Source organism: Microcaecilia unicolor, chromosome 1 (assembly GCF_901765095.1).
Source record: "Microcaecilia unicolor chromosome 1, aMicUni1.1, whole genome shotgun sequence".
Taxonomy (NCBI): Eukaryota; Metazoa; Chordata; class Amphibia; order Gymnophiona; family Siphonopidae; genus Microcaecilia; species Microcaecilia unicolor.
Window position 1 is genome coordinate 16,727,940 of NC_044031.1, and position 25,523 is coordinate 16,753,462.

Consider the following 25,523-nt stretch of genomic DNA (forward strand, 5'->3'; position numbering starts at 1 on the left):
ATCCCTATGTGAAACACTTGATGGGAGTGTGGAGGAGAGTTAGGAGGAAATGGGGTCAGGTGGATGAGGTTTCTACATTGGCGCCCATGAGGTGGGAACCGAAATTTTGGGGAGGGAGAATGCTCGATATGGGAGATGGGAGAGGAAGGGGCTGATAAATTTCCACAATGTGTTGTAGGGAGGTAAGATGTTGAGTTTTGAAACGCTGAGCTCCAGATATGGTCTAACAGAGGGGGATAGGTTTGCGTATGTGCAGGTCCAACATTTTGTGGGGGCAATGGGATGGAAGGGGGTAAATACTCCGGAGAGGGAATGTTTAGAAAATTTGTGGATAATTCTGAGAAGGGTTCCCAGACCTATATTAGTGCTTTATATATTCTTTAGGGGAAGTGATTCAAGATCATTTGGGTTTCAAGGGGCATGGGATGTAGATTTACTGACCAGGAATGGGAGACTATTTGTCGAGAGGTATATAGAGCATCGGTGTGTGTCTTGGTACAGGAGAATGCGTATAAAGTTCTTACCAGATGGTACTATACACCAGAGAGGTTGCAGAAAATGTATCCGGGAACGTTGGATAGATGTTAGAGGTGTGGAAAGCATAAGGGATCCTTCCTTCACATCTGGTGGGCATGTTCTAGTGTGGTGGAATTTTGGCACGGGGTGGTGAAAGGATTGGTTAAATTGACATATCTTTGGTGTGTGGGTCTCGGGAATGCCTTTTGGGTTTATATAATGAGAGGGAATCTTGGGAGGTTAGTAAATGGCTTCATTGGGGTTTTGCGGCAGCCAAATGCCTTATAGCCCGCAGGTGGAAATCTTCAAATTCTCCTACATTGGAGGAGTGGAAGGATAAATTGGGACAATTAATACATATGGAGTACCTTACAGCATACAGAAGGGAGAGGACTTTGAAATGTAAAGGGGGGTGGGATCAGTTAAAAGCAGGGGTAAAGAACATATAGGTGCTTTTTCATGGGGGTGTAGGGGGATGAAGGGGGGTGTTATGGGTGAGAGGGCGGGCAGGAGGGTTTGGGGGGAAAGGAGTATTATACGTACGTGAATTCTTGGCTTGTGGTTCATGGAGGTGGAGGTTTCAGAAGCTGGCTTAAACTCAATATATGGCCAGGGTCCTTGGGGCAGTTGTCTCGGGAACCTGGGGGGTTGTAGCTGTTTAGTTGGGGGACGGATTGGAGGGGTGGAAGGGGGAGTTTTGATTATATATTTTGCTATTTTTTAGGTTATGGGAGTTTGTAGGGTGCTGGTGTAATAGATGGCTCCTGCGAGGGCCGTGGGGGGGGTAATTTGTGTTGGTGGGGTGATGTTTGCCTGTTATGGAGTATTTGCTTTTCAATAAAAAGTTAAAGTTAAAAAAAAAAGCAGTGGTCCCAGCACAGACACCTGAGGGACCCCACTAACTACCCTTCTCCATTGAGAAAACTGACCATTCAATCCTACTCTCTGCTTCCTATCCTTCAACCAGCTCTTAATCCATAGTAATACCCTACCTCAGATCCCATGACTCTTCAGTTTCCTCTGGAGTCTTTCATGAGGCACTTTGTCAAATGCCTTCTGAAAATCCAGATACACAATATCCACCGGCTCCCCATTGTCCACATGTTTGTTCACCCCCTTAAAAAAATGCAGTAGATTGGTGAGGCAAGACTTCCATTCACTAAATCCGTGCTGACTTTGTCTCATCAGCCCATGTTTTTGTATGTGCTCTGTAATTTTATTCTTAATAATAGCATCTACCATTTTGCCCGGTACCGACATCAGACTCACCGGTCTACAATTTCCCAGATCTCATCTGGAACCTTTTTAAAAAATCGGCGTAACATTGGCTACCTTCCAGTCTTCCGGTACAACACCTGATTTTAGGGATAGATTGCATATTACTAACAGTAGCTCTACAAGTTTATTTTTCAGTTCTATTAATACTCTGGGATGAATACCATCTGGTCCTGGTGATTTACTACTCTTCAGTGTGCAGAACTGACCCATTACATCCTCCAAGTTTACAGAGAATTTGTTTAGTTTCTCCGACTCGCCTGCTTCAAATACCCTTTCTGGCTCCAGTGTCCCTCCCAAATTCTCCACGGTGAACACCGAAGCAAAGAATTCATTTCATTTATCCACTATGGCTTTGTCTTCCCTGATCGCCCCTTTAACATGAATGTAAAAAAGGCTTTATTCATAAATCACAGCTAACAAAGCACCAGAGAATCCACTCAGGAGTAAAACCATTCACATGTTCTGAGTGTGTAAAAGCTTCTGTCAGAAGATACTCCTCATTATTCTCTGGAACTGGGTGGGAGGGAGGGGGACCCTGGAACTCGGAGTGAGAGGACGACCCTGGAACTTGGAGGGAGGGGGGATGACCCTAGAACTGGGAGGGAAAGGAGAGAGAGAGGTGAGGGAGGAAGGGGGGCCTGGAACTCGAAGGGAGGGAGGGGGACCTGGAACTCGGAGGGAGGTGGAGGGGGTGAGGGGGAGGGGGAACGCACCACCTGTAAAAAAAACAAAACATTTCAGCACCCCCGATCATTTTGAAAAGTTGTCTCCTATGATTTCAGTATATTCCATCATCATTATAACATCCGGCTTCCCAAGGCAGATTACAACAACATTTAAGATGAACCCATCAGGAAACAGGATATCCTCACTGAATTTTGGCCATCTGTATTGTATACAGTGTATTTATTTAGTTTTTAGTGTAGAAAAATTAGCACAAAATACAGAATTTAAAATTGCTGTTTCTAGCAGCTATAATAATTTTTTTAGCTGTTTTAGTGAGATTCAATTGTTATTTCATTATATTTATATCCAAACAAATCTGCAACCGAGCGGAGAACTCAAATGCCCCACGGGAGAAAACAGGTATAGGAGAAAGTGGGATGTGTGACCACGGAACACCAAACATAGTAACATAGTAGATGACGGCAGAGAAAGACCTGCATGGTCCATCTAGTCTGCCCAACAATTTAAACTCATATGTGCTACTTTATGTGTATACCTGACCTTGATTTGTTTCTGCCATTTTCAGCCCACCTCCCAACCACCAGCCCCACCACCCAATCTCGGCTAAGCTTGTTTCATCAATAAACAAGTGTTTTTAAGATCAATCTATCCAGTGTTTGGTGTTCCGTGGTCAAACATCCCACTTTCTCCTATACATGATATTTATATCTACATATATGGGAAGCTTTCAAATAAATTAAAAAGCAGTCCAATAAGTTAAAACAAAAACAACTTTTGTCCTCCACCTTTTAAGGCACTGCCTATCCAACTGAAACAGCTTTAGGCTTGTTACAGATGGACGAACATGTTTATATTCGGAAAAACAAGATTCGAAAGCGCCAAACCTTTATGAGAAAAACTACACTGGCTCCCAATCAAAGAACGTATTGCGTTCAAAATCTGCACCCCGGTTCACAAGATCATCTACGGCAATGCCCCAGGATACATGATAGACCTCACTGACCTACCAACCAGAAACACAACAACATCAACACGATCATACCTAAATCTCCACTACCCAAGCTGCAAAAGACTTAAATACAAATCAACCTGTTCAGAAGGAAAGGATCCTCAGGAGCTTAACCGAGATTGGATAGCAGAGCCGGTAGTGGGAGGCAGGACTGGAGGTTGGGAGGCAGGGATAGCGCTGGGCAGACTTGTACGGTCTGTGCCAGAGCCGGTGGTGGGAGGCGGGGATAGTGCTGGGCAGACTTATACGGTCTGTGCCAGAGCCAGTGGTGGGAGGCAGGACTGGAGGTTGGGAGGCAGGGATAGCGCTGGGCAGACTTGTACGGTCTGTGCCAGAGCCGGTGGTGGGAGGCGGGGATAGTGCTGGGCAGACTTATACGGTCTGTGCCAGAGCCGGTGGTGGGAGGCGGGGCTGGTGGTTGGGAGGCGGGGCTAGTGCTGGGCAGACTTATACGGTCTGTGCCCTGAAGAGCACAGGTACAAATCAAAATAGGGTATACACAAAAGTAGCACACATGAGTTGTCTTGTTGGGCAGACTGGATGGACCGTGCAGGTCTTTTTCTGCCGTCATTTACTATGTTACTATATGTTAACCTATGCTACTCCTCCACTAGCAACACTCCATGTAGAATCTCAAATAGTAGCAACAGAATCTCAACATTCCATGTAGAATCCCGACGTGGTGAACTGGATTAGGAACTGGTTGACGGGACAGACGACAGAGGGTGGTGGTAAATGGAGTTCGCTCGGAGGAGGGAAAGGTGAGTAGTGGAGTGCCTCAGGGATCGGTGCTGGGGCCGATTCTGTTCAATATATTTGTGAGTGACATTGCCGAAGGGTTAGAAGGTAAAGTTTGCCTATTTGCAGATGATACTAAGATTTGCAACAGAGTGGACACCCGGGAGGGAGTGGAAAGCATGAAAAGGGATCTGAGGAAGCTAGAAGAATGGTCTAAGGTTTGGCAATTAAAATTCAATGCGAAGAAATGCAAAGTGATGCATTTAGGGAGTAGAAACCCACGAGAGACTTATGTGTTAGGCGGTGAGAATCTGATAGGTACTGAGGGGGAGAGGGATCTTAGGGTGATAGTATCTGAGGATCTGAAGGCGACGAAACAGTGTGACAGGGTGGTGGCCGTAGCAAGAAGGTTGCTAGGCTGTATAGAGAGAGGTGTGATCAGCAGAAGAAAGGAAGTGTTGATGCCCCTGTACAAGTCCTTGGTGAGGCCCCACCTGGAGTATTGTGTTCAGTTTTGGAGGCCGTACCTTGCTAAGGATGTTAAAAAAATGGAAGCGGTGCAAAGAAAAGCTACGAGAATGGTATGGGATTTGCATTCCAAGACGTATGACCAAAGACTTGCTGACCTGAACATGTATACCCTGGAGGAAAGGAGGAACAGGGGTGATATAATACAGACGTTCAAATATTTGAAAGGTATTAATCCGCAAACGAATCTTTTCCGGAGATGGGAAGGCGGTAGAACGAGAGGACATGAAATGAGATTGAAGGGGGGCAGACTCAGGAAAGATGTCAGGAAGTATTTTTTCACGGAGAGGGTGGTGGACGCTTGGAATGCCCTCCCGCGGGAGGTGGTGGAGATGAAAACGGTAACGGAGTTCAAACATGCGTGGGATATGCATAGAGGAATCCTGTGCAGAAGGAATGGATCCTCAGAAGCTTAGCCGAAATTGGGTGGCGGAGCAGGTGGGGGAAGAGGGGTTGGTGGTTGGGAGGCGGGAAATACTGCTGGACAGACTTGTACGGTCTGTGCCCTGAAAAAGGCAGGTAGAAATCAAGGTAAGGTATACACAAATGAGTTTATCTTGTTGGGCAGACTGAATGGACCATGCAGGTCTTCTTCTGCCGTCATCTACTATGTTACTATGTAAATAGTAGCAACATTCCAGAATCTTGTTAATGGGACTTGATATACAGCCTTTCTGTGGTTTTTTACATTCAAAGTGGTTTACATAGTATATAGAGGTACTTATTTGTATCTGGGCAATGAAGGGTTAAGTGACTTGCCCTAACCACTAGGCTACTCCTCCACTAGCAACATTCCATGTAGAATCTCAAATAGTAGCAACAGAACCTCAACATTCCATGTAGAACCTCAAATAGTGGCAACATTCCAGACTCTTGTTAATGGGACTTGATATAATGAAGGGTTAAGTGACTTGCCCTAACCACTAGGCTACTCCTCCACTTACTGTCTCACACAACACAGATAGAGACATAAAGCCAATTAAACTTAGACATAAAGGAAATCCAGGTGTCCTTACGGTCTTTGAAACGTCTGGAACCAGCATCTCCTCAGCCTCCAAACTCCACCTCAGAGGTGGCTGCATAAAGAAGAAGCCTCTGAAACACTCCGGGAAGAAGCAATGGTGAAACCAGAATGAGGCTTGGAACACACTGAGAGAGGCTACTGGAGCACGAGAACGAGGTTTGAAATGCGAGGGAGGGGTAGGAATACTGTGTTAGAAACGAAGGATGTTGAAGTAAGAGATGGAGATGACGTCAAACAGTTGAAGCCAATTTGGGAAGTCGCTGTTTCCCATTCCCCTCCTGCCGTCGTCATCGCCATACACTCAAAACAAGGCAAACTAACTTATGAGCTGCAGCACCCACGTTGTCGTTCTTTATTGTTGGCAGCATTTTTATTTAATCTCACATATTTTCAAACATGCCAACTTCTGCAGCACACGGATGTACACAGAGGATAAAAACTTTTCATAGGTAGAGTAGTAACTTGTTATAAATGATAATCATCTGGAGGGGCTGATTATAGGGACACCATAGCATGTGTTATATTCCTGCAGAGATTTTTATTTTCTCCTGGTAAAGGGCCACTAAAACAGACATCATGTTATGAGAATCAGGTGCTCAAAATTCAGAGTTTCTATTTATTTATTTATGACATTTATAGCCCACATTAAACATGAATTAGGTTAAACCTGTGTAACGGGTCCGAAAAGCAGGAGACGAAAGACAAATTGGTTCCAAAACAAAACAGCTTTTATTGCTAGCAATTCACACAGCACCGAGTACAATCTCAGAATACTGTGTGTCAGAAATCATCTGACACTCACATTTATACTTCCCTCCTGGGCCTGCGCATTAGGCCCCTTACACATCACATTTGGCATGCGCAGTAAACAGTTGTAGTTCTCACAGTGCATAGTTGTAGTTCTCAGTACATACACACGTCATATTACTGAAAAAAATACTGGCAAGAGAAACGAAACTTAGCAGCATATTCTACACACACAATGCTCCTTTCTAGCTCAGGAGATAAGATTCATCGGCTCAGAGATGCAGGGCGGGGGTGTTAGCACCCTCCAAGGCCACCTATTCATGTGGCTCCTACGTGCAAGCTGATCTCGTATAAGCCTTGCTACTACAGTTACAGTTACAAGCTATATGTCTAATAGCCCTGCTTTCTGTCTTACATCAGTAAACAATAAAACTGGGTAAGGCACAAAAGGTCCAGTGCATTAATAAAGTATGGCTAAAAGGCCGAAAGCAGAGGTAGAGTACATAAGTATATAAGTCCATCAGTAGGCACAAAACATGAGGTTGTTCTGGTGGTCAGTAGTATTCGAGTAGTATCCGGTGGTCCACTCCTACACCTGGGAGCATTTAAAATGTTTTTTTTCCTGTGCTAGATCAAAAGAGAAAATGGTCTGTGGCAACTTGCTCCTTTTGTTTTGTGTAATACAGTGTGGTATATTATACAAAAGCACTTAATATTGTTTATTACTACTATTTTTTTTAATTAATCTTTTTTATTGACATAAAATCATTATCACATAGATATCACTTCGTCATAACACAATTCACATATGAAGTACAACATTCGAACCATTCCTTCTTATGTCAACAGTGAGTTTTTCCCCCTTTTTCTCCCCCGATCCTTTCAAGCCCTCCCTCCCCCATACCCTCCCTTAACCCCAACTAAACCTACCCAACCCTTAAACACTTAACAGTTCAGAATTTTGCTTCTTGCTTCCGGAGTGAGTGTATCCCAAAATGGGGACCAGGACTTACAAAATATGTCACCTCTCTTGGAGGCTAGGTCACTAATTCCCCTCTTTTCTACAGAACAGCACTGAATCATGGCAACCCTCCAATGCGCCACACTGGGACCCTCAGCCGCCAGCCACTTTTGAAAAATGATGCGCTTTGCCATTAAGGAAGCGAATTTCAAGAATGCTTTGTATCCTGGTGGTGTCGGTTGCTGCGTTTTATAGGTGTCAAACAGTAAATCTGGAGTTGGGTGCCATTTACAGGACCACATCCGTGAGACGTGAACACACAGCGACTTCCAAAAAGCTTGAATTTGTGGGCACTTCCAAAACATGTGTCCCAAATCGGCACCACCCCTTCCGCACTTCAAGCAATTATCTGTCTCCCTGAGAGTAGCTCGAAAAGCTCTGTGCGGAGTAATGTGCAGCCGCGGCAGGAATTTATACTGAATTTCACACCACGCTACATTCGCACTTATTCCAAATGCGGAGCTGACGCACCCCGCTATATGCTCCTGCTTTAGGTGGAGACCCAAATCTTGGTTCCACCCTTGAGTTACCTTAGTAAGGTCCAAATCTTTCAAGGAGTCTCTGAGATGCTTGTGGAAATAACTCAAAGGAATCCGCAGCTGCGCCTCAAGACCCAACAGTTTGTCTAGTTCTTCCCACGATTCTTGGTTCAGCGCTGTTGATGGGAGGGAGCTGACATAGTGCCGGATTTGGAGGTAAGCAAAAGTGTCCCTCAAGTCTAAACCATATTCAGTACATAAATCTTTAAATGTCTTGATGACCCCCTGCTTTGATACCACATGATATAAGTAGTGAACTCCGGAGGAGGCCCACCTCTTAAAAGCCGCGGAAGATATCCCCGCCGGGAAATCAAGGTTCCCTTGAATCGGTAGCAACGGGGAGACCTCCACATTCCTGTTACCCCGCCTACGCACCCACTTCCAGGTGGCCCTCAAAGGTGCAAAAATATGCTTATAGTTTGCTGAGGTTTACTGGAATGTATACTCCTAGGTATTTTATTTCAGAGCAAGCCCATTGAAAAGGAAAGCTACCTCTCCAATTTCTTTGAATCTCAATCTGGATGGGCAGTGCTATTGATTTTTGAAAGTTTAAGGAAAACCCCGTTAGAAATTCAAATTCAGCTAGTGTTTCCAGCAGGTATTTCATTGAATGTTCTGGGCGGGTGAGTGTCAGTAAAATATCGTCGGCGAAGGCCAATACCTTCACCGACTGTGAAGGAAGGGAAATCCCAGTTATATCTGGGTCGATCATGATAGTTCTTAAAAGTGGTTCTAGGTATAAGAGAAATAGCGCAGGTGAAAGTGGACACCCCTGCCTAGTCCCTCTCTGCACGACAAATCCTAATGATTGTATCCCATTCAACACTATGTACGCTGAAGGTAAATGATACAGCGCCTCAACAGCATCCCGGAACCAGCCCTCCAGCCCAACATGTGCCAGGACCCGAAATAAGTAGGCCCACTGCACTCTATCAAACGCCTTCTCTGCGTCTAGGCTAGTCAGCAAAAGGGGATCTCAAGTAACCTGGCTATGGGCTATGGAAAGTAACACTTTGCGCACATTTATGGTACGGTGCCGGCCGCGCACAAATCCCACTTGATGCTCGCCCACCAGCTGGGGGAGATACCGTGCCAATCTATCTGCCAACACCCGTGCCAAAATTTTAAGATCCACGTTTAATAATGAAATTGGCCTGAAGGAGTCCACGCGGTCTGGGGGCTTGCCCGGTTTCGGTATCAAGGTAATTAAAGCCTCATTCTCTCTCGGGGAAAAATATCCTCTCCCCACCATTGAATCATAGTACGAGAGGAGTGGGCCCACCAGCTCATGCCCTAAGATTTTATAATACTCATTTGAGAGTCCATCCGGTCCCAGGGCAGACCCCAATGGTAACGACTTAATAACTTTTTGTATCTCTTGGGCCTCTATGGGGGCGGCCAACTGATCCCTTGCGTTTTGATCTAATCTGGGCATGCCCGCGTCAACTAGGTAATCTTCCCATAAGAGTCCCTGATCTTCTCCACTCTCTGTGTAGACTTGCTCAAAAAAATTACAAAATAAGTCTGCTATCTCGGTTGGGTTACTAGTGTGAGTCCCATCTGACCTTCTCAACAATGGGACATACCGCGATGACAATTTCGCTTTGGCCGCACGGGCCAGCAGTCTACCTGATTTATTGCCAAATCTATAAAAATTCAATTGCCTTGCAAATAAATGTCGTTTTGTTTGCTCATGTATGAGAGAGTTCAAGGCAGTCAGTGATGCTGATACTCTCTCTCTAGTTTCTTTGGTAGGGTTAATAAGGTTTGCACGCTTAGCTGATTTGTAGTCTGTCTCCATCCTTAAAAGTCCCGCTGCTAACCTCTTGGCCCTTGTACTTAAGAAAGATATCACTTCCCCTCTCAAAACCACCTTGGAAGCCTCCCAGAAAATTATGGGCGATGGAGCGGCTGCTAAATTAGTTTCTATATATTGAGTCCATTTCGCCCTGAGGTGCTCTATGAAAGATTTGTCATTTGACAAGTATGAGGGGAATCGCCAGAATTTAGCCGGCTCCCCGCCTATATCAAACTCTAGTTCCAGTCCCACGAGAGCATGGTCTGACATTGCAGCCGAACCTATGGTCGCTTCTTTAACTCGAAAGAACCATGATTGGGATATAAAAATATAGTCTATCCTCGACCATGTCTGGTGCACCTTAGACTGATGAGAGTAATCGCGGGCCGTTGGATTCAAAAGTCTCCAAGGGTCTACTAAATTGAGAGCTCTACACAAGGCCGGGAGACCAGCTCCCCTGTCCGCGACCGCCCTGGCACTAGTAGAAGACCTATCCATGGAGGAGTCCATAACTTGGTTGAAGTCACCCGCCCACACCCATGGAGCATCTGTATATCTTTGTCCCAAGGCAGACAGTGATTGGAAGAAAGCCGAGTTATATACGTTAGGGCCATAGATTGAGCAAAGGTAAAATTGTTTCCCTTGAAAGACTATCTTAATCAGTACCACCCTTCCAGCATTATCTTTGTATATCAGTTTTGATTGGCACGGTGCCCCCCTTCGAATTAATATCGCCACCCCGCTTTTACGATTGCCCGAAGAGGAGAAGTGACACTCACCTACCCATTGCTGGCATAGTTTCATATGTTCAGAATCTGATAGTTTTGTTTCTTGTAAACACGCTATCATAGCGTTTCAATTGTGCTAAAATTTTGCTGCGCTTTATTGGGGACGTAATCCCAGACACATTCCAAGAAAAAATTGGAAGATCAGAGTTACCCATACCCTCCAATCTCTTCCATTCTTTTCAGGTCCCCTGCTATACTTACAAACAAGGGAGGGGGCTCCGGAGGCCCAGCCCCCTCCGGAAACACCCTCACTGCGACCAGAGCAAGAGGTAGCCATCTTACCACAGTCCTGTCCTCTTCACCACTAACTCTCCAACACACGTGTACACTCACTCCGAACCATTCCCATTTTTCCCTCCCCTGACCCCCCTCCCTTATCCCTCCCTCCCACCCTTTCGCACCCTTATCCTCAAAGATCCCCCAAAACATCCGCCCAGGCTACTAAGCCTGTTAGAATGTGAGAGTCATGCAGTGTCGCCGTGAGACCCCCACCCCAACTTAAATCATAACATATTTAACTATATGAAACTAGCATACATTATTACAGCATAACCACTTTTAGTTACCATCGAAATCTGGTTCAAGTTTCGTCTAGCACATGGCAGTCTCTCAAAGCTTTCTTTGCCTCCTCCACCGAGGAATAAGTTTGCCAACGATCTTGTAGGGAGACGCGCAGCCTTGCAGGGTATTGTAGGTTAAATTTTATCTTCTTCCCTGCCAGCACTGTACAAAGAGGGTGAAATTTCCTGCGCTGTTCTTGTACTCGCTGGGTATAATCCGGAAATATTAAAACGGGCTGTCCGCCATAGTTCAGCGAGTCTCTTCGCTGTTTAAAGCCCTGTAATATCTCCATTCTGTGTTTGTAGTTAAGGACCTTCGCGATCACCACTCGTGGTCTGGCGTTCACCTCCGCCTTCCGTCCCACGCGGTGCGCTCGCTCTATAATTAAAGGGCCGCAGGAGTCTGTCAGGGCCAGCTCTTTCGCCAGCCAAGTTTCCAGCCAGGAGTCTAAGTTCTTTCAGCAGTTGTTCCGGCAGGCCAACAATGCGAAGGTTGTTACGGCGAGATCTGCCCTCACGACCTTCCAGCCTGTCTCCTTGCTCCCTTAACTGTTGTTGCATAGGTTGGAGATCTGGCCCGTATCCTCGAGTATCATCTTCGAGGGAAGACAATCTGGTTTCTAAATCGCTTGTGCGTGTCCCCAATCCATCCATTCTGGCTTGGAAACCGTCCAATTTGTCATGTAAGGCTATGCATTTTGGGTCCCATGCCTGTGCGATTGCTGCTGTCAGTTGCGTTAGTTGTTCCTCGCTGAAGCACATGGGCGAAGGAGCCTCAGAAATCTCGTCCGCCATTTTCCCCTCCGCAACACTCGTTTTCGTTTTTTCTTTTTTCCTGGAGCGCAGTGCCATTTCAAACCGGTGGTTTTTGAAGATATTTGTCCATAGGCACTTGGCGTACGTGGTCAGCTGAGTTTCAGGTTCGTATTTCTACAATAAATTAGCGATCTTGGGGTGAGGGTCTCGGAGCTGAAGCAGCGTGCAGCCTGTTCAGTTCATGGCGTTACGTGACCCTCATTACTACTATTTTTAAGAGAGATATCAAATAATGTAAATAGATGCGTCCTGGGGATATTGATGTCTAAGGGAAAGCAGCATTGACAGTTTGCTGATGCTCTATGACTTGCTGATTGGTAAACCTGAATATCAATTGAAATTCCTGCGTGCCTTTAAATAAAGCCAAGATCATTTGGAGTTATTTTTTGGAAAACTTCTGAGTCTCGGGGGCAGTAACAACAGCCCATCAGCTAGGCAGTTCATTGCTGCTTATAGAAAAACTAGTAGAAAAGTCCCGTTTCTGGTTCTAATGAAACGGGCGCTAGCAAGGTTTTCCACTGAGTGTGTATGTTTGAGAGAGTGACTGTGAGAGAGAGAGAGAGAGAGAGAGAGAGTGAATGTGCAAGTGTGTGTGTGTGTGACAGAGTGAGGGTGGTTGCGACTATGTCTGTGAGAGTGGGTGTATGTGAGAGTGAGTGTGTATGTGAGATAGTGAGTGTCCTCCCATCTCCCCCCTCTCATGTCTCAGGACCCCCTCCACTTTGGTTTGAGGATTCCCTTCCCCCCCTCTTTGTTCTTGGGGACCCCCTTCCTTCCTCTCTGGTCTTATGGAACCCCCTTTCCCCCTCTCTGGTCTTAGGGACCCCCCCCTCTCTGGTCTTAGGGACCCGCCTCCCCTCTCCATAGTTTACCTTTCAAGTTGTAAGGTGCCCCCTTTCCTTCCTTTCCTCCCTCCCTCCCAGTTTCAGGGTTTGTCTGATTCCCCTTTCTTTTGTAGCAGCAGCGCCTATGTTTTTGTTTTTTTTTGTGTGTGTACTGGAATGACGGTTGCGTATTGGAATGGAAATTGAGATTAACCAAAGGGTTTCCTTGCTTAGTGTGGTGTTGCGTGGCTCTCTTCCACTCTTGTGGGTTATACTCCTGAGGCATGTCATAGGTTTGTTTGGTGGCAGCGCTGGAGTCTGACCCAGTGCTCTTTCCCTCCCCCCTGTTGTGAGTCGCCAGTGGACCCTGTCCGTGACCCCCGGACTGAGCCCTCATCTGCCGGCGGCCTCCCTCTTTTTCCTGTCCGTGAGTCGTTCCGTTTTTGCTGATGGGTGGGGGGGGGCGGGGTTTTGTCTCTGAGGGGTCTCGTTCTGGAGGTCCATTTCTCTTGTTCCACCCTGGATTCATTTAGGCATTGCTGCGCCCACGACGTCATCACGTTTGACGCGTGGGCGGGGTAGGCATTCATGGTTGAAAATAAAACGCACCCTCGTTCAGATGCCCTACTGTTGTCGCTGTGCGTCGGTGGGGGTGGAGGCCCTGCGTAGGTCGCTGTTTCTCGCTGTGCATCGGGGGGTGGGGAGTGTCGGAGGGTGGTGGAACTGGCGATTGGCTGTGTCATAGCCCCGCCTTGCACGTCATCACGTTGTGACGCGAGGGCGGGGCAGACAGTCATGGGATCTTGCAACTACAAATTTACATTTAGAATGTTGGGGGTTGTGAATTATGTGTGGATGGGGCGTGGCTGAGGGCGGGTCTTTGAGTCAGAGTGAGAGTGAGTGGTGCTGACAGCCTAGAAGACTACAGGGCTTCAGTGTTTCCCTGCCACACAGTGAGGTTCAGAACGTTGGAGGTGAGAATTATTTATATAGATGCTTGTGCATAATGATCTGCAAGATATCCTCCGAGGTAATTGTCTGCCTCTGGAAACTGTTCCCATTTTAACTGAATCAAGCAATTTCATAGCCAAAGTAACACCCTCAGCATCAGTCCTTAACAATTCTATCAGTAGACACAGATTCATTGATCCTGTTGAAAGTGTAATACCAGAACACGATTACACCTGTATCCCAAGACCTGCCAAGCTAGCCATGTATTCAGAAAAAAATTGTTGTATATCTTGCTGGATTTGTTGTTTGTAAGTTGCAAACATCTCTACATTGTGAGACCTGCATAAACACTGCATATTCCTCCCTATACTAGGCCTGTAAGATGGGCCTGCTAGCCCTCAGATTTGCTGTCATCAGCATATTTTTAGTTTCTCCCTGCAGCTGCATGTAAGCAGAGTGCTTGATCAGTACATGGAAAGTATTGGTCACATGTCAAGGAGGAGGAACTGAGGCTATGCGACCCATATATGGGAGAAACAAATGGATATAAACTTGATGCTGAAGAGAAACTGAGGACCCTGCAGAGACCAAGATGTTCCACTGGAAATATGTGTTCAGAAAGAAGGACACCAGGTGTTTCATACTACTTGTTTGCTACAAGGTTTTTGCACGCTGAGATCATGCTTTACTGATAATGGATTAGCCAATGGCCACAAAGTGTGCAAGTGAGCACAAGCAGGAGAGGATGATAGAATAGAGGAAATTGCCATTTTTGTATACATATAAAAAATAACAAAATATTATCGTATATGTGTAATGGAAGAAAACAGGAAAATGCTTATAGGGACTAATAAATTAGATTAGGAGAAATCACATGATTTAGGAGAAATGAAACTTATCCTATATAATAATTCTCACCTCTAACGTTCTGACTTGCTGCCTGGGACCGTGGCTCATTCCGAGTTGGTCAGGACGGCTCTGTAGATCAGGCTGACAACACCGTAGCCATTATGATGTCAACTTCAGAACCCAGGGGAGCAAAAAACATGCCTCACAGCTGATCCATGTCCAGAGGAGGGTCACTGGACATGGGTGGCTGGAGGGGGGACAGGGGAGAGAGGAGGGTTGTTGGATATGGGTGGCTGGAGGGGGGGGCAGGGGAGAAAGGAGGGTCGCTGGACATGGGTGGCTGGAGGGAGAGCAGGGGAGAGAGGAGGGTGGCTGGAGGGGGAGCAGGGGAGAGAGGAGAGTCGCTGGACATGGGTGGCTGCAGGGGGGGCAGGGGAGAGAGGAGGGTCGCTGGACACGGGTAGCTGCAGGGGAGCCAAGGAAATCTTTGCTAGCGCCTGTTTCATTTGTGTCAGAAACGGGCCTTTTTTTACTAGTAACAGTATATAAATTAAAACTGAGAAAGTTTTGCTGAGCATATTTGTTATTCAGTCTTTGCGTCTGGCTTTTCTGTGTGACAACCTGCTCCAGAGAGAACAATTATTTGAATTGGCTTAGTGAAATACCAATAAAGATTTTTACTGGTTGCGCCCACACCTAAGTCTGATTGTCCCACTAATTCCAGCCATTAGGGCTGAAGTGTTTTCCGCTTCCCAGGGGCAAGGGACGGGGACTACACAACACTTTGAGTGATGATAGTGGCAGCGAACTGTGGGCTCCTTTTTACTAAGCGGCAGTAAGCCCAACGTGGGCTTACTGCTTGCTATACAGGAAGTACTTCCCACTCTAGCACGCTGTCACTGCCAGTGCTACAAACATTTATTTATTTTTGTAGCACCGGAGTGTGCCATGCACTGCCCGGTTACCACCGGGTTAAAATTGGAGCCCTTACCACCACCTCAATGGGTGGCGGTAAGGGTTCCCCCCCCCCATAAAGATCTACTTATTCATAAAGGCGTACAATAAAGATTCCCCATAACAATCTGACTTCCTAATTATTCCAATCACAACTATTAAGGAACCCTCCTATCTGTACATCCTAATTACATCCTCACAACTGAATATTATATCTTGTCCTGATATCATTATGTTATGTTATGTTGATTTTTCAATCCACTTCCAATCCAATGATTTACTTATGCACTCTTATTTGTAATAATTGTAAAATTATTATTCCGTTATTATGATTGCTTTGATAGCTGGGTGGCTGGTGGACGTGAGGATCGCCTGGTGACTTGCCTGCCTGGTGCAAAGGTGGTGGACCTCACGCATCACCTAGATAGGATTTTAGATAGTGCTGGGGAGGAGTCAGCTGTCTTGGTACATGACATAGGAAAATGTGGGAGAGAGGTTCTGGAAGCCAAATTTAGGCTCTTAGGAAGAAAGCTCAAATCCAGATCCTCTATAGTGGCGTTTTCTGAAATACTACCCATTCCACGTGCAAGGCCCAAGAGACAGGCAGAACTCCAGAGTCTTAATGCGTGGATGAGACAATGGTGCAAGGAGGAGGTTTTAGTTTTGTCAGGAACTGGGCAACATTCTGGGGAAGGGGAACCTATTCCGAAAGGATGGGCTCCACCTTAACGGGGATGGGACCGGGCTGCTGGCATCATCATTTACAAAAGAGATAGAGCAGCTTTTGAACGTAGGAACGGGGGGGGGGGGGGGGGGGGGGGGGCACCACGTAGACACAAAGCTTATGGTTCGGAATTAAGGTATCTTGCAAGATATACGCACCAACCAGGACGACAGGTTTCTTGATAGTGAGGTTGCAAAAGACTAGTAGTAGATTCAGCGGCATATTTCAAAGCACTTAGCCTCCCAAAGTTCCATAGAAACCTATGGAACTTAGACCTACCAAAGTTGCTTTGAACATATGCCTCTCAATGTCTTAAATAAAAATAATAAAAACCAGACAAAAGATAGTAAAATAGTACTGTCAAGTAATCAACATGATGTGATAAGGAATAACAAGTCTAGCTTGAAGTGTCTATATGCAAATGCTAGAAGCCTAAGACATAAGATGGAGAATTAGAATATATTGCACTGAATGAAGAATAGACATAATAGGCATCTCTGAAACATGGTGGAAGGAGGATAACCAGTGGGACACTGCATTACCGGGGTACAAATTATATTGTAGTGATAGGGTGGACCGGATTGGGGGAGGAGTAGCATTGTACGTTAACAAGAGACTTGAATCAAATAGATTGAAATTCTGCAGGAAACAAAAGACCTCTTGGTATCATTATGGATCGAAATTCCTTGTCTAAAGGGGAAAAGGACGGTGATAGGGGTGTACTACCGTCCACCCGACCAGGATGAGCAGACGGACACAGTCATGTTAAAGGAAATTAGTGAGGCAAATAAATTAGGCAATGCAATAATAATGGGTGATTTTAATTACCCTCAACAATAATCTCACAATCCTACCCACTGTGCAACGTGTTTGAGGGACACACTGGTAAATAATACAAGAAAAAGTGGAGAAAAAAAGACCTCAGGTTATTCGGCTACTCCTCGTTTTTAAAGGACAAGCCTTTTGTATAATGGGGAGGCCTTATCAGTCACAGGTCTTAAAAAAAAACTCCACACTACTACATTACTCATTAACATTACCATGAATCCCAACAAGCAGTTGCAAAGGAGACACAATTTCCATAAACATTCAAGCAATGTTAACGAGTAATGTAGTAGTGTGGAGTTTTTTTAAGACCTGTGACTGATAAGGCCTCCCCATTATACAAAAGGCTTGTCCTTTAAGAAGAGGAGTAGCCGAGTAACCTGAGGTCTTTTTTTTCTCCACTTTTTCTTGTATTATTTACCAGTGTGTCCCTCAAACACGTTGCACAGTGGGTAGGATTGTGAGATTATTGTTGAGTGTTTATCCTACATATTCCTGATAATCACAGTGATTTTAATTACCCCATATAGACTGGGTTAATGTAACATCAGGGCACGCTAGGGAGGTAAACTTCCTCGATGAAATAAGGACAGCTTTATGGAGCAGCTGGTACAGGAGCCGATGAGAGAAGGAAAAATTATAGACTTAGTCATTTGTGGAGCGCATGATCTGGTACGGGAGGTAGCAGTCTGGGTGCCACTTGACAACAGTGATCATAACATGATCGCCTTTGAAATTTGCTTTCAGAAAGGTAAATTTGCAGATGACACAAAGTTATTCAAAGTCGTTAAATTGCGGGAGGATTGTGAAAAATTACAAGAGGACCGTACGAGACTGGGAGACTGGGTGTCTAAATGGCAGATGACGTTTAATGTGAGGAATTGCAAAGTGATACATGTGGGAAAGAGGAACCCGAATTATAGCTACGTAATGCAAGGTTTCACGTTAGGAGTCACGGACCAAGAAAGTGATCTAGGTGTCATCATGATGATACATTGAAATATTCTGCTCAGTGTGCTGCTGCGGCTAAGAAAGCAAATAGAATGTTAGGTATTATTAGGAAAGGAATGGAAAACAAAAGTGAGGATGTTATAATGCCTTTGTATCGCTCCATGGTGCGACCGCACCTCGAATATTGTGTTCAATTCTGGTCGCCGTATCTCAAAAAGATATAGTGGAATTAGAATGGGAGCAGACTGTTGCATCCCTACCTGGTTCTTCTGGCGGCGACCATTTTGGAAGGATCATCTGAACAGCAACCATCTTGGGAAGATCTTCTGAGGTCAGCCATCTTGGTAAGATCATTTGTGGAGCAGCCATCTTAGGTAGTTCATCAAGGTGGCTGCCATCTTGAGTATCCTTTTGGGCGTGCCCTATGAGATCTCTTGCCTTGCAACTGTGACCAGGATCCTCTGATTGGAGGCCTATTTAAGAGCTGGCCTGTGACACCATTTTTGCTTCAGCTTCTATCTTGTTAGAAGTTTGGTGCTGCTGACTGAGCGTTCTTCTGCCTTCATACCTGTTGATGCTGACCTGGACTGAACCTGACGATTCTCTGCTTGCTGCCGATACTGACCTGTGGATTGAACCTGACCATTCTCTGCTGGCTGCCCGGCCGATCTGCGTCCCAGATCTGTCCTCCGCCTGCCTGCTACGGCTGGTGGCTGTTCGACCCCGACCGTATCCAGAAGTCCTGGTGGCCACCTGCATTTGGGAGCTCAACTCCCGGGGAACGGTGGTCACTTCCCAGGTGAAGCTAGGGGTTGTCCAGCTGCCTGACCGAGTGCGGTGTTTCTCAGATCCTCCGCGCTCTGTCAAGGTGCAAGAGCTCACCTCTGCAGTGGCAACAGTAAGCCAAAGCTAGAGGCTCGCCGGATGAAACCTGAGCTGTCCGACCTGTCTCAAGTATTACGGTGGCAACAGGCTCAGTTGAACCGCTGTCGTTGTATCGCTCCATGGTGCGACTGCACCTCGAGTATTGTGTTCAATTCTGGTCGCCGCACCTCAAAAAAGACATAGTGGGAATTGGAAAAGGTGCAAAGAAGGGCGATAAAGATGATACAGGGGATGGAACGGCTTCCCTATCAGGATAGGCTGAAAAGGCTGGGGCTCTTCAGCTTGGAGAAAAGGCAGCTGAGGGGAGATATGATAGAGGTCTATAAGATAATGAGTGAATGGAACGGGTCGATGTGAGCGTCTGTTACGCTTTCCAAAAATACTAGGACAAGGGGGAATGCGATGAAGCTGCAGTGTGGTAAATTTAAAATGAATCAGAGGAAATTTTTCTTCACTCAACGAGTAAACTCTGGTATTCGCTGCAGGAAAAGGTGGTTAAGACGGATAACAGCGGACTTCAAAAAAGGGTTGGACAGGCTTCCTGGAGGAAAAAGCCATAGAATGTTATTGAATGGACGAGGGAATACAGTATTTCTAGGATGGGCAGGACAAATGCTTGTTCTTTTGTCCGCTGTCGGTGACAGGGTGCTGGGCTCGATGGACCCTTGGTCTGTCCCAGCATGGCGATGCTTATCTACTTATGTACATGTAAAAGACACACCGATGCCAGCACCAGCCCTTTTGTCGCTTCGTAAAAAGGGCCCCCGTGTTCATTTATAACACAGAATAGTAAAAGTGGCCTTATTTACCCCTCAACAGGTGTTATTGAAATTTGTATGAAGTGTGAAATGTTTTTTAGATGCTATGTCTCCAATTCAGCTAGCCCAGCAGCTTCCATTTCTCAAGTTTCTTGTTTTGAAATAGTGTAGTCTGTGTTAACAAGCTTCTCAAACAGAACTATCTTCCCAGTTTTGTCAGGTCACTTGTATGAATATGATCCAGTAGGAAATCGTGTGCTTTCGTTAATTAAAGCTGTGGCAGAAAAATATTTGCAAGTCCAATTTTATTATGCAGGAAAACAATACACCGCCAAAATACAAAATAGCAAGCAGCACAATATTAGCTGCCAAGTTCATACAGAGTTATTATTTTCAGTGGGAAATAAATCTGTTGGCTGCCTGCTATGTGAACATTCCATCACTATTTCATTATTGCTACCAAGTATTACATATTTGGTGCATATGCCTTAAACATAGATTGTTTAAATTCATTTATATAGACCTTGCACATGGTGTTGCTTGTTAAACCCAAAGCAAAACCTATTGATGGTTAAACAATCTGGTATAAACTGTGTTGTTTATGACTTGTTTTGTGCTGCTTTGGGTCCTACTGATCTGTACATCCGTTGTGTTATTTTGGCGGATGGAAAGTCTGGTGGGTTTATAGGGAGGGAGGGAGGGGAAGGGTTCTTGGGGTATGTTCTCTGTAAACGTTTATATTGTGCCATGTTGGACGGTTCACAGGTTTTTATTGTGAACATGTTTTGCTTTTAATAAAAATGATTAAAACATAAAAAATAACTTTTGGATGTTACTGAATTCTATTATTCTGTCTCACTGTATTTCCAGTTTGGGCACAGTAGAAGCCATCATAAAAACAAAATATAAGAAAACCAATGGACTGCATTAGGGGCTTATAGCCCATTTAGTTATAAATCCACAAACAAGAGATCTCTTTGACAGAAAATATTTTTATTACTTTGACTTACAAACCATTTGTCCCTGAAACATGCTCAAAACAGAATAATCCATTTACAAAAGAAATGAGGTGAAGACGTGATTCCATGTTTACTTCCATTTAATTTCAGTCTATTCCATCTTTATAACACCAGGCTTCCTACCCGGTTGAATGGACAGATGTATAGATTTTGGCACCCTAAACAACTGAAATTGTTTCCAGATACTAAGAAAGAAGTTACTGTAGTACCGAAGCCTCTGAATGATGGGAGTTTTGTGTTATTGTTCATAGATCTAGCCAACAGGGTTAAATTATATTGTAGCCTTTCTAAATAACGTTTTCATTTATGATTTTCTTGTTGTTTACTGACATCATCTATCATGTTCTGTATTATTATTATTATTTATTGCATTTGTATCCCACATTTTCCCACCTTTTTGCGGGTTCAGTGTCCTTTCCCTCCTTTTTTTTGAGGAACTTGGATATTAAGAAATATTAATCTCTTGAATATCAATTTGTTAATTCCTGCTTTGTTAGTCTTATCTGCTTGAGTTTCAAAACAAATTCTGTAGCAAAGGTTTCTTTGTTATTACATTTAAAAGCTCAATAAAAATGTAAAATAAAAGGAATCTCTACTTCAGGAAGTAGGCGAAAGCTTAGCTCTTTTCCAAGCCTTTAATGGAAGAAGCAACTAACTAGTCTTACCCACACAATGATTACCACCAACTGCAAATACAGAACTGTAGCAGGACTTGGTTTATCCACTCCTACCCTAGCTGAGATCATTTTCATGTACCTTTCTAACTCCACATGCAACTTTCTTTAAATTGCTCTCCTTATTCATTATCTCACTCCTGTTACTCTATCTATCTGTCCTTATAAGCCTGGAGACCTATTCAAACGTGACTGCTAAATGAAACTTTTACCGCATTCAATACATGTAAAAGTTTAATTCTGCTGTGAATGTTTGGTGAATTTTCAGATTTGATGAACTGGCGAAACCTTTATTACACTCAGAACATGTAAAAGGTTTCTTTCCACTGTGAATCATTTGTGATGAGCTTTCTTTATTTAATTTATAACCATTTAAATTATTACAAGCGATAAAACAACTTGCCAGTGTAGAAAAGGCCAGACGAATTTCCTATTTAATATAAAAAGTTTATTCACTTTTTAGTTTATAAACTGAATACCAATCAATTGGGTATTCAGGAAGCATTTCTTTTATAAGCAATATAAACAAGCAATGTACAAGAGAAATCAGAATGCTATATACAGAATGCTTAAGGCAAAAGAGTCAAAATGCTTACTGCTCAGATCTCTCATTGGTCTTATATAGCATTTTTCTTTGGCATCTGACTATACAACATCCCTGTGCAAGTCTCTGAATACCACAAACTGTTAAATGTGCAGAACATCTGCTTTCTGTTATTGCTCCCCCTTCTTGCCAGACTTTCTGGAGCCGTGCCTTTGGCTGATGTGGGCCACATTCTTTTCTCATGTCCCAGGAGATTTAGTGTTGAAACAGTTTGTTGTAATCATGGAGCTTTCCACTCCCCATCTTTCATACTTTTATTTCATACTTTTATTCAACACCAGAAATACAGAGAAAGTAATATATAGGAATTATTTCAGTCAGGTAATTCTATTCTCTTCCTTAGACCACTAAATAGGAAGAGTGAAACAAGACAAGGAGATCAATTAAACAGTAAACAGAAAAAAAAACCGTGGTATTAACCTGATTATCCCCAGATATTACTTGTCTAATTCATTATTCCACATTGATCATCTGGTTGGCTTCTTCAAGGTCAATACGATGTATAGCCAAATCATTTCACTGAAAACATAATTATTGTCCAATATTAGTTAGAAATAATACATCTGGAGAGGGAAGTGACGTCACTGCAGACTATGGCTGCTTAGTTTGTTAACACCTCCACCTGACTCCTGGACAGTGGCGATATCTTTACTTGTAGTCGGAGTTAAGGGCTAAGAACCCTTAGTGAAATTGAGTGGGAAGCATCCAGCAGCGATACTTTAAAATCTTGAGTGCAATCTCGATGGCGGGGTGGAAAAAAGCAATCCGAAGCTCAGGGCGATCGGCTAGTAAGGCCACAGCGCGCCATGAGGCTGCAGCTCCTGCATCGTTGTCGGAGTCGGATTCCGCGCTCTCAATGCACAAGGCGCGACGTTCTCCCCCGAAAAAGGGAGTTTCCGCAGAAATGCGTAAGATGTTGAATGGCATCCAGGCAGCAATGAAGTCTTCTAAGGAAGAGATCTTAGAGACCATAGCGACGCTGAGCTCAGACCTCTGCGAGTTAGGCGGGAGAGTAGAGGATATTGAGCTGAAAATGGATGAGCACTCTGAATTACTGGAGTCTCAGGGGAAAAGTGTGCAGACTTTGGAAGCGAAGTGTGCTGACTTATTACTAAAAATTGACGATTTGGAAAATAGAGGGAGAAGAAATAACTTGAGATTTCGTGGAGTGCTTGAGGGGGGGGCAACTGAGGATGTGAAAGTGATTTGTGCCTCTCTGCTAGATTTGGCGCCTGGAGAAGCGCCTTTGGAACTGGTTAGGGCGCACCGAGCTCTGGCTCAGCGTCAGGATGGCAAGTCACGAGATATAATTGCCTGTTTTCAAAGATTTGTGGATAAAGAACTCATTCTCACCAAGGCCCGTCAATCTAAGGACCTGGATTATAATGGCTCTTGAGTTACCATCTTTCAGGATCTATCACAATTTACTTTGCAACAGCGTTGGTCAATGAAACCAGTGCTGGAGGTGTGTTAGATCCAATACCGTTGGGGGTTTCCCTGTTCTTTGATTTTTACGCTGCTGGAGAAAAGACACCAAGTCCAATCGGTAGCAGACGCATGGAAGCTTCTACAAACTGCGGGTCTGGTGCATGGCTCGTGTCCGCGTGCTGAGCTGGCCCCAGCGACGAAGGCAAGGCTCCAGAGATGGCAGCGCACAACGAAGATGTCTAAAGCACACGGGACACCAGAACCAGAGAGTGGCGTTTGATTCAGACTGACCTAGGCAATGGTTCGTGCTCTGTAGGACTATGAGGAGGACTGGTTGAATGCTGTGGTATATGATGGGGCTTAAGGGGTAAGGGACAGTGCTGGGTGCTAAAGTAAAGGGTGGTGGATGGGATGGATGCGAGTTGGATGGGCAGGGCTGTCTTGGGTTCAATAAATACACATTGTTGTTTGCAATGGGAGTTATTTGGGGGTGAGATTGCGGTCTAAGGAGGACAAGCTAGGAGATGGGGTTGTTAGGATTCTCTTAACGGGGCTGGGTAAGGATTTTACGTTGTAAGGGGTTGGGAGTTGGGTAGGCTGGGTTGTCATGTGTGTGGGGACTTACTTCCTGAATTCCCACTCAGGGGCTTTTGTCTTCTGTTTGGAAGTGTGTATGGGGGGAGGGAGAGGGGGGTTAGACTCGGGACGGGGTGGGGGGGGGGTTGCCTTTCATCTTTGCAATAGGTATGCACGAAGTTATATCAATGGGTGAATGTAAGATATTAACTTATAATATTAAAGGATTAAATGCCATGAGTGGGAAAGCGCGGGGTACAAATGTAACAAAAAAAAAAAAAAAATTCTCCGTATAAACGGCATACTTTATTCAAGGAATTGAATTTGGTACATCCCACAAATAATTCTTTTGCAGGAAACTCACTTTTTGAGAAAACATGAGGGATTGTTATCCTCTACTCAGTACCCGACTGTGTATTTTGCGTCGGATACGAGTGGTGCAAAAAACGAGGAGTAGCTATTATGTTTCATAAGACCTCCAGGTGCAGCTTTTGCATGTTAAGAGGGACCCTGAAGGTCGATTCCTTTTTATGCACGTAATGTTGGAACAGGAGGAGTATACTTTGGTTTGTGCTTATGCACCAAATGAGGCATCAAGATGTCTTTTTGGACTGAATTTAGCGAAGCTCTTCATAATTTGTGCAGGGTAAATTAATAGTCGCTGGTGATTTCAATGCTACTATGCAGCCGAAGTTGGATCGCTCTGCCACTCCAGTTCAACAGATTATAAATGTCTCCAGGCTTTGGGAGGCTTGGTAGATTCTCTAGGCCTTTGCGATGTGTGGAGCTTGGGCACCCAAAAGAGAGGGACTACACTTTTATTCCCGGCTCATCTGACCCACTCGTGGTTGGATTATATTTTTATCAATACAACTGTCTGGGGGAGGGGGGGGGATTCGTTTATAGGACATATCACTATCTCGGACCATGCTCCGGTCTGGGTTACTCTTGCTGACTTCAGGGGGGGAGGTCCGGGATCAGAGATGGACGTTTAATAACTGTCTACTGCAAGATTCAGAGATTGTTCAAAATTTTGTTCCCATCTTGAGAGAGTACTTTGATATTAACTTGGACTCGGGCCCCTCTTTGGCGGTAGTGTGGGATGCGTTTAAGGCTGTTTCCAGAAGATATTTTATGAAGTGTGCGAGTCATCGAGCTCGGGGTCAGAGGGCTCGTCTGGATAACTGTATGCAGAGATTGGGAGTTTTGGAGGATAATATAAGGCTTTGGGTTTGGCGTCGGATTATCAGAAGCTACAGGCGGTTCGCCTAGAATTAGCAGCTCTTCATGACGAGAGTTTGAAATTTGTTCATGATCGATTACGTTAAGTACACTATGAAAGTACCAATAAGCCTGGGCGTCTGATGGCCTCAAAGCTTAGAAGTTGAGAGCGGATAGGCAGACCCTTGTGGGTTCGACACTTAAGGAAGTCTGCGAGTATCTGGGATAGGT

At 44.8% G+C, this 25,523-nt stretch overlaps 1 protein-coding gene across 5 annotated transcripts in view; it reads right to left on the reverse strand.

The window, feature by feature from the left end:
* Positions 1–25,523, reverse strand: part of LOC115463418 (oocyte zinc finger protein XlCOF6-like) — a 1,170,818-nt gene that overhangs the window by 16,964 nt on the left and 1,128,331 nt on the right. The window contains exon 1 of one of the 5 annotated variants that reach the window (XM_030193891.1): positions 5,773–5,823. The exons of the other annotated variants lie outside the window; for them this stretch is intronic. Coding sequence (XP_030049751.1) covers positions 5,773–5,799 — 27 coding nt within the window. The 5' untranslated portion in view covers positions 5,800–5,823. Of the gene's footprint in view, positions 1–5,772; positions 5,824–25,523 lie in introns of those variants that run through there. 5 annotated transcript variants of the gene reach the window in all.